General features: G+C 46.2%; 1 protein-coding gene across 1 annotated transcript in view; it reads left to right on the top strand.

The window, feature by feature from the left end:
- Positions 1-9,852, top strand: part of CARNS1 (carnosine synthase 1) — a 96,050-nt gene extending 86,198 nt beyond the window's left edge. Inside the window, exon 10 of the mRNA XM_063958522.1 lies at positions 7,428-9,852. Coding sequence (XP_063814592.1) covers positions 7,428-8,816 — 1,389 coding nt within the window. The 3' untranslated portion in view covers positions 8,817-9,852. The remainder of the gene's footprint in view (positions 1-7,427) is intronic.
- Positions 9,853-10,107: the final 255 nt, after the last annotated feature.

Consider the following 10,107-nt stretch of genomic DNA (forward strand, 5'->3'; position numbering starts at 1 on the left):
CTTTGATATAACATGTCTCGGAAGATTTCGTTGACGAATCCCTGGAAGACAGCAGGAGCATTACTAAGGCCAAACGGCATCACCAGGTATTCGTAATGCCCATCCCGGGTATTGAAGGCGGTCTTCCATTCATCCCCTTCTCGGATGCGTATAAGATTATAAGCTCCCCTCAAGTCGAGTTTGGAGAAAACGCGGGCGCCACGAACCCTATCAAATAATTCTGTGATTAGTGGCAAGGGGTATTTATTCTTGATGGTGATATCGTTTAAACCGCGGTAGTCGATACATGGTCTCAACCCCCCGTCCTTCTTCTTCACGAAAAAGAAGCCCGCTCCAGCAGGGGAGGAAGAGGGGCGAATGAATCCCTTGAGCAGATTGGACTTAATATAGTCCGACATAGCTTGAGTCTCGGGAAGTGACAGAGGATATGTGTGGCCACGGGGTGGCATCTTCCCTGGGATAAGGTCAATAGGGCAGTCCCAAGGCCTATGAGGTGGTAACAGATCAGCCGCCTGTTCCGAAAACACATCCTTGAACCCTTGATACGCCTTCGGAATATGCTCTTCATCCGACTTAGAAGAGACACGGAGCGGACAAACGGGAGTGAGACAGCATGACAAAAAGGACTCCAAGACAGAATTTGAGAAGACTTCCAGTCAATGTGGGGATTATGAATTTTGAGCCAAGACATTCCAAGGACCAGATCGTGATGCATTTCCGGAATCACCAAGAGTTCCAAACATTCTTGATGTAGAGCCCCGACCTGCAGCTTAACTGGCTCCGTGCGCCACGTTATGAGACCCTTGGAAATTCTAGTACCGTTGATAGCCGTCAACGAAATAGGCCGCTCGATAGGCCGTACCTTTAAATCCATGCTTTGGACACAGGAGGAAGAAACGAAATTCCCCGCAGCTCCGGAATCCAACAGGGCCTCGCAAGACTTGGAAACTGAATTGGTGAATAAAGACACAGGAAGCAAACAATCCAAAATAGGAGAAGATTTAGTCGTGACCCCCAACTTGACTCCTCCGGAACAAGCTAGGCCTGCCCGTTTCCTGGACGGGATTTACAAAACTTGAGGAAATGATCTGCGGCTCCACAGTAAAGGCAAAGTTACCCTCACGACGACGCTGTCGTTCCTCCGGAGACAGTCGGGATCGGTTAACTTGCATGGGTTCGTCCGAGCTGGGCACAGCCGCCGGTCTAGGAGTAGAATGCCGGAACCTGGGACGTTCTCTTCCACGCTCCTGCATCCGAAGATCTACCTTGACGCAAAGGGAGATCAACTCTTCTAACGAATCAGGCAGATCCCTAGTAACCAACTCATCTTTCAGCCGGTCGGAGAGAGCGTTCCAGAAGGCAGCCCTCAGAGCGTCATTATTCCAGCGAAGTTCAGAGGCAATGGTCTGGAAATTAACCACGTACTGACCCACGGGGCGGGAGCCCTGACGAACACGGAGCAAGTCGGAAGAAGCAGTAGTCATCCTGCCGGGCTCGTCGAAGATTCTTCGAAAAGACGTGATGAAGTTGGTGTAGTTGGAAACCACGGGATCAGATCGTTCCCATAACGGAGACACCCAATCCAACGCTGACCCCCTCAAGCAGGGAAATGATATACGCTACTTTAGAGCGATCCGTAGGGAAATTGTGAGAGAGAAGCTCGAAGTGCACCTCGCACTGATTTAGAAAACCACGGCAATTCTTTGGGTTTCCATTATAGCGGGAAGGAGTAGGAAGCTGAAGACGAGATCTGGTACCAGCCGGAGGTTGAGCATTACTGGAAACAGCAACTGGAGCAGTTACGGGAACTGGAACTGGAATTACGGAAACTAGGGATGCTTGAATTTGATCCAATCGGCCGGACAATTCTTCGAGATATTGCATCACCTGGCCCTGTGTCGCCTCTTGAGTCTGAACTCGGGAAGCCAAACTTTGGATGGCGCTCGACTCTGTGTTCCGATCCCCCGGGTCCATGGGGCGCCTGAGTATACTATCACTGACCTGGTTTGGAAGTGTTGTGGATTCGGGGTTTCTTCCGGTGACCGGGAAGAGGAACCGCTACTGGGTCGCAGAAGAGAAGGCCGGATGTAGGTCTTCCTCATGCAGGATTCGGACGGTAGGCAGAAGGTACGGGTGGGCGCTTGAAGGACTCCTGAAAGACAAGACTTGTAAAGGTGCTGATGAATTGGTGGAGAGTACCAAAAGCTCGCTGTGAGCGGTGTTGTGGTGCTAGAGGCACTGAGGTGCTAGAGGCACTGAAATGCAAGAGGTACTGAGGTGTTTGAAGGCGCTGAGGCGCTTAGAGACGCTGAGGTGCTTGGAGGCACAGAGGTGCAGAGGCACGGAAGTGCTGGGGCACGGAGGTGCTGGGGCACGGAGGTGCTGAGGCACGGAGATGCTGAGGCACGGAGGTGCTGAGGCACGGAGATGCTGAGGCACGGAGGTGCTGAGGTACGGAGGTGCTGGAGGCACGGAGATACTGAGGCACGGAGGTGCTGAGGAACGGAGGTGCTGAGGCACGGAGATGCTGAGGCACGGAGGTGCTGAGGCACGGAGGTGCTGGAGGCACGGAGATACTGAGGCACGGAGGTGCTGAGGCACGGAGATGTTGAGGCACGGAGGTGCTGAGGCACGGAGATGCTGAAGCACGGAAATGCTGAGGCACGGAGGTCTGGAGATCATAGGTACAGCAGTAGTAGCGATGATACTCAGGCGCCGGAGCTCTGCCCGGCGTCTGAATTTGTACTTCCCGCCAGCACCCGATTGGAGAGGCGCTGATGACATCACCCGTCCCCAGTGAGCGTCGAGCGCACCCGCAACGTCCTCACTACGGGCGCCGGACGGAGCGCCGGAAGGCAGAGGCCGCCAGCGGGGACGGCCGCCCGGGCAGCCAGCAGCCTCGGAGGGACAAGCCCGGCGGCCGCGGCGGTGATATGACACACACACTGTCACACTCATATATAGTATACACACACGGTCACACTTTCATATATAATCTACAAATTGTCACACTCTAATATATAATATACACACACTGTTGCACTAATATATAATATACACACACTATCACACTCATATATAACATACGGGTTAGGTCTGATATGCCGGTGGTCAGAATACCGTCCGCGGTATCCCGATGGTGAGATCCCTAGAGGGGTAAGGTAAGTGTACTTACCTCTCCCCAATGTCCCCCTAACCAACACAGCCTAACACTAACCCTCCCCAGTGGTGCCTAAACCTAACCTTCCCTTCCTGCAGCCTAAACCTAACCCTGGTCTGGCAAACACTTGTCGGGATCCTGGCACCGGGATTGTGATACTAGTAGTAAAGCCGGTGCTGACTGCAGATGTTCTTCAAAGTCCATTCTTCAACCCGGGCAACACCGGGTATCCCAGCTCTCTCTCTCAAATCTGACCTACAGCTGCCCTATATAAAGGGTAGATATGTAGATAGATAGTTGGATAGATACTGTAGGTAGATAGATCTTTTTATTTTACTTGCATGTCCATGCACTTTACCAATGTGATTTAAATACAGTACACCTGCTTTCAGTTACTATGACTATTCTGGTAGTACATGTACATCATTATTATTTGGAAGCTTTCTATTGACCAGGTCTGTTTCTTTTCTGTTATTAAAGTCTTCTTTGTTTAACTTAGCGCATGTAGTTGATGCTACTTTCATGTGTTTTATGGACATACTGTATGTATTAGAGAGCATTTGCAGGATATCCCCCCACAACTATTAAGGATCCTCAAGATTTAATATATCTGCCACGATCCTTAATTTCTGATTACAAAAACAGCCCCAATCTGATGATGGCAATAGCCCATAGTAGCCTGTAGACTGCGGGTTCACTGATTCTTTTGGAGGGGGACCTCTCTCTCTGCCTACCCCGATGATGCATGCACATACTGCACTGAAGCTGAACATGGAAGCTCATAGATAACATAAGCTATTACCCGGCTTCCAGCTCTTCACTGGGATGGCCTGTTATCGGATCCTGGGTCCTGGCAAGATAAGAATTCTAAACTTGTGTGAAACTTTTCATTTTCACTATGCAAATTTAGTTGATATTGGGCCTGATTCAAAAGTGAATGCAGTACCGATTTTTGTGCATGGGTGCTATTATATGCCACTGCGCATGAATGAAAAGTCATTAAAACCCCTATGGCACATGCGTTTCCTGAGATGTACTAAGCAGTGAAAAGAGTGGCGAAGTGAGACATGGAGACGTAGCCCATAGCAATCAATCATCTGCTCTGTATAATTTTATAGTATGCAGATTATAAATGTTACTTCAGTGCTGATTGGTTGTCATGGGCAACTTCTCCGCTGGCTCCCTTCTCCACTCTTATCACTGCTTAGTACATCTCCCCCTTAGGGACAATGGTTGGTGGCTGGAAGGAGGCCTGAAGTAAATGCAAAACAAGGCCATTTCATGGGCGCATTATAGAATGGTGATGAGCATATCAATGCAAGAGGATGCTCTCTCAGATGCAGTGACGCAGCCACAGAGGCCATGTTTAGCCGCAGTTGAGAAGAATACACTACGTCTGCCATAGGCTGGTGCAAGTGTCGATGTTGAGAGTGATGATATGTCAATGGTTTGCTCATTTCGTTGCACGTAACTACACAAGGAGAAGGCTGAAACTATCATTTGCATATTACCGCAGCTGCTAACGTGGAAAATACGCAATAGCAGATGCACCGCGTCCACCTCTGAGTCTGGCCCATTATCATCTCCATCTCCTTTTTTTCTATACATCATCTCCAATAACTACAGTATATGATAAATTGGCACATACTGTATGTGTTATTTCTTCTCTCACTAACGCTACCTAGTATTAGCGCAATCTGTAAATACCATTGCATCTTAGGCATCCTAGTAGTTATGAGATGAATATGGATACGTCAGTGCTCACTCTGCCTTGTACCCCTTTTCTACTGACATGAAAATTCCGGGTTTTTGCACATGAACACGTACCAACCCAGGATTTTTGTAGTGATGAGCGGATTCGGTTTTACTCGGTTTTACTCGGTTCTCAAAACCGAATCTTATTGGCTATCCAAAACACGTGACATCAGTGAGCCAATAAGATTCGGTTTTGAGAACCGAGTAAAACCGAGTAAAACCGAGTAAAACCGAATCCGCTCATCACTAGATTTTTGTCCGTGGAAACGGCTACAATTCAAAAATCCCAGGTAAAGTGACCTGGGATTTTTACTCTGGTAACAAGTAGGGTTTTTAGCTGGTCTTTCCTGGGTGAGCTGCAGTAGAAACGGTTTACCTTGGCCATCCAACCCGGATAACCCATTTACAGCCTGGTGATTAGCTCGAAACCCTCTCGAACCAAATGCGCCACACTCACCTCGACGCCGCAACCTGCTGTTGGTTTTCGGTCTGCAGTTTGCAGTGCTTGGAGACTGCCTGCCCGCCGCCGCTGGTCTTCTGGCACTCCTCCCACCGCTGGTCTCCTGGACCTCCTTCCACCGCCGGTCTCCATCCACCCATCGCTGGTCTCCGTCCACTGTTTGCGGCGCTTGGTGATGGCGTCTTCTCCAAGCGCTGGCAAATACTGGGTGCAGTGGAAACGGGGTACATCCCAGGTCTAACCCATCTTGGAACTGTGTTCCAAATATCGTGTTAGACCCGAGATTTTGATGAAAAATCAGTATTAAATTGGTGACAGTTTTATCAACTGTACATGTACATTCATACTGGGCTGCTCCATCCTCCCAATACAGCATGTCTCTTATCAGCTATGTCTCTATTAGGAGATATACTTGTTCATTAAATTCCCTTGTGTCTACTATATTTTATACACAATTATGATGATATAGCTTTAAATCTTATTGCTCCAACAATGTGAATGCCATCTCATGTCATATTGATTTTATTCTATGTATCTTGTGTGCTTAACTTTTTAAACACTTAGGGGTGGTTCAGATCTGATGTGTACAACAAAATAATACATTTATATTCAATCGTTATCAAAATAGGTTATAGAGCAATAAATTGCTGGATGTCGATAAATATAGGGAAATAGTTGATAACAATATTTTTTTTTCTATACAAGAGATCTCAATTTTGAATATTATTAATTAATCTAACGAGATACAATTTCATAAAGAAAAAAAAAGGTCACGGTTTTATCTTTCTCCAACATTTAATCTGGAGTCATTGGATTACATTAGCCTAGTGATGTCATAATCTCATTAAATTACAAAGATCTCTTAAGGTGTGTACACACGGTGACATCCTTGCTATGTCCGATTTTGTCTATGCGATTTCCCTTGAACTCCCCCAGAGCTCAGATAGCATAGATAGCACTGTGCAGGCAAGTCAATCTTGACTATCTAGTACAAAGTATAGTCAAATCAAAATTGGCACTTAGGGGGACATTTACTAAGCAGTGATAAGAGCGGAGAAGTGAGCCAGTGGAGATGTTGCCCATGGCAACCAATCATCACTGAAGTAACATCTATAATTTGCATACTATAAAATTATGCAGAGCTGCTGATTGGTTAATGGGGCAACTTCTCCACTGACTCACTTCTCCGCTCTTATCACTGCTTAGTAAATGTCCCCCTAAGTGCCAATTTTGACTATAAATTTGTACTAGATAGTCAAGATTGACTTGCCTGCACAGTCTATCTAGACTTACGATACCAACCCCACGGGAGCGCGCATTGGCATTCAATCTGTATTGCAAGCTGCCTTTTTACATGGACAACCAATTACTGTCAAGAGTATAGGAAGAACCCATGGATATTGCTATAGGTGTCAGTGATGTGTGATGTAAGTAGGTCTACACATTGAATAACTTAACCAGGGTTTACATTTACTAACCAAACAGGATGCAGGTAACACAAGGATTAATGCAGGTATACACAGTAGGTATGTACATACTAGATGCAGACAGGAACACTTGGCATATGCAGGGTTAACTAGTAAAGTACTATACTCTTGCAAATGGTGCAAATGGCTCATGTAGTACCCAGTGGTGCTGATCATTCATCTTGAATATTGTTGCTCTGATTGGACGCTGTCATTGTGCACCGCACAGCTGAATCAGGAAGCAGTGAGTTATAATAATAATAATAATAATAATAATAATAATAATAAATGGTGTTCCAGCCAATCAGCTCCTGTCATGTGTTCAGCTCCTAACAGACATGTGTTTGAAAAATTAGATTTGGGAGCAAATTGACTGGAGCACCATTTATCATATGCAGTTTTATCACTTGCTGATAAATGTGCTCCTATGTGTGTGTCTGTGTGTATGTATTTACAGTATGTATGCGTGTGTGCATATGTATGTGTGTGTATATGTTACATATGCTCCAAAAAGGTATATTAACCATTATTGTTAGTGATGTTACAATTGAGGTTTTACCTAATTTTAAACATATCTTTCCCTTAGGTCCATATGGTGGAGTCGAATCCCGGACACTTTGCTTCCTCTCTTGTGACTTCATTCATCCACTATGACTATGACGATCGTTCTTGTGAAGATGAAGAACATGCTCAGAATATTTTAGCCATAGTCAGGGGTAGAGGGATACAGTTTTCTGGCTGTATGGCATTCTGGGATGAGTGCACTATACTTGCTGCTATATTGAGTCGCTTACTAGGGCTTCCCGGCCCACCCCCCAGTGCTGTGAGGCTTGCCAAGCGCAAGACACAAACACAACTGAGTCTCCTCGACATGACATCTCCATCTCCACCATTTCCATATGCTGGAGCATTTGCCGTGCCTTGCTTTCCATTAGGTCCTGGAACAGGAGGTGTAGAGGCCGCAGAGTCCATTCTCTGCTATCCATTGGTTATTAAACCAGAGTCTGGAGCAGGAGCAGTTGGCGTGAGGCTAGTCCAGGATGCTGAAGAGTGTAGAAGGTTAGTTAAAAAGATGGGGTTGGAGCCTGAAGCTGGTAAACCAAGGAGTGAGGAACCAGCTGCTCCAGATGTGGGTGGAATCTGCTGTAGAGAAAATGATTGTAAGCCAAGAAATGGGATGAATTGTGAACCAGTACTGGCTGAGATAGTATTAGAGAATGGAGAAAGTGCTGTTAACTCTGAGGAAACTATAAGAGGCGGAGGTCAGGCACCACCCCGGTCACTTCTAGCAGAGTACATTACAGGCACTGAGCATGATGTGGATTTGGTGCTAGGTCCCAGCGGCCGACTTTTAGCAGCATATGTGTCAGATAATGGACCAACGTTACTCCCCGGGTTTACTGAAACTGCAGCTGCTCTCCCGTCCCGTCTTAGTCCAGAACGACGCTGTCAGTTAGTTCAGGCTGCCAGCCGCAGTTGTAAAGCCCTAGGCCTCTATCCTGGAGTTTTTAATGTGGAGCTCAAGCTGATTGAATCTGGCCCAAGGTTGCTGGAGATCAATCCTCGGATGGGTGGATTTTATCTGCGTGACTGGATCCGCCATATCTATGGTACTGACCTAGTGCTTGTAGCTTTGGCACTCTCTTGTGGGCTGGAGCCAGCATTGCCAGAGAAAGGTGCCCAGGAGGGTGCTGTGCTAGTTGGGGTTATGTGCACAGGAGACTCCCATGAGGAGGCGCTAAATAGCACAGCAAAGCCGCAGAGATTGGCAGAGTTGCATAATGCGGGACACATCAGATTTAACCGCCTGGAGGGTAGTGCAGTACATGGTCCAGATCAGGAACCATATGGAAATGTGGCTTGTCAAGGAGAGAGTCAGAAGGAGGCCAGAGAAAGGCTTCTTGGAGTGTGCTCTGTGCTTGGCCTGGATTTAAAGGAGTATCCAGTACATTATCTGACCGGAGAATTCCAGTGAGAGGCATCAGCAGGGAAATACTCAGGGGTGTGTGTTGGAGGTTGAGGTGATTAAGATGTGAGAGATGAGTGGGATCAAAGAATAAAAAGAACATAAGGGAAGGTAAAAGGTCAACAAACAAATCAGAAAGTGTGAACACCTCAACGCCCCCTAACCTCCCTGACACGCATTATTGCAATACACTGAATGTGCGCCCTAGTGCCCTGACTGATTGGGGGCGTAGTCAATTTAATAAAGGCTAATTGTATAGTATATGTGTGTGAAGGTCGCTTAACCTATGCATGATTATTACATTTAGAGCCTGTCACTGCTAGCCCACTGAAGTTAGTGGACAGTTTTTGTTAGGTATCTAAACAGAGATAATCTCACACATCTACTACATGCATTTGTGTTCAAAATCAGTATACGCCAGGTATTCCTAGCCGAACAAGTGATGCATAGTAAGCTCTTGTCAGCTTTGCAGATGTACTAGTATGTTTAAAGCTTGGGGCAATGTGGGTCACTCTAGGACTTTTATCCCTTAAATCAAAATGAATGAATGCTAGCAACACCTAAACACTTCACCAGGAGCAAATGATACACGCGTGCTTATATATTGCTGATACTTACCATTGCAACAGCTTGCAAACACAAAGATGCATGGCATGCTGGGAAATATGAGACATGGACTCAGGGCTGTATTTACCATATACCCAAGGCATCACAGGTCATAGGGCAGCATAGAGATTGTTTCTTCTTGATTTTTATTTATATTGTATTTACCGTTGAATTTTCTATGTCACTACACCTGTTTCTTTTATTACTTTGTACTGGTTACCCTTTGTCCAAGTGGCAAGATAGGATGCAGAATCACTTATGTAGGGCACATCCACTCACTGCTAACCTTGAATACAGCGCAGCATGCATAGAAAGTACATAACCAGCTCTGTCCATTTTTGTGATTTCATTCAAAAATCTGCTGTATACTCCTATCCTGATTATAATCAGTGATCCCTACTTTTTAAAACCATGAAATAAAACAACTTTCATAAAAAAACTTGGTTTATTGATACTTACATGCGAGAGTGAGAAAAGGTTTCCACACAACATCCATGATTATGTTTCTCAAGCGTTCATGCTGGGAATTGCCTGTTAAGCTGCATCCAGTGGAGGCCATTAGGCTACACTCCTTGTTCTGTTCATGGAACTAGCTTGAGATGACGCATGCTTTGTGATCAGTGTCGGACTGGGGCATGAAGTGCCCACCGGGGGAATTCTTCTATAGGGGCCCATGCTTAAAGGTGTAGCCAGG

Source organism: Pseudophryne corroboree, chromosome 3, assembly GCF_028390025.1.
Source record: "Pseudophryne corroboree isolate aPseCor3 chromosome 3, aPseCor3.hap2, whole genome shotgun sequence".
NCBI classification, from domain to species: domain Eukaryota; kingdom Metazoa; phylum Chordata; class Amphibia; order Anura; family Myobatrachidae; genus Pseudophryne; species Pseudophryne corroboree.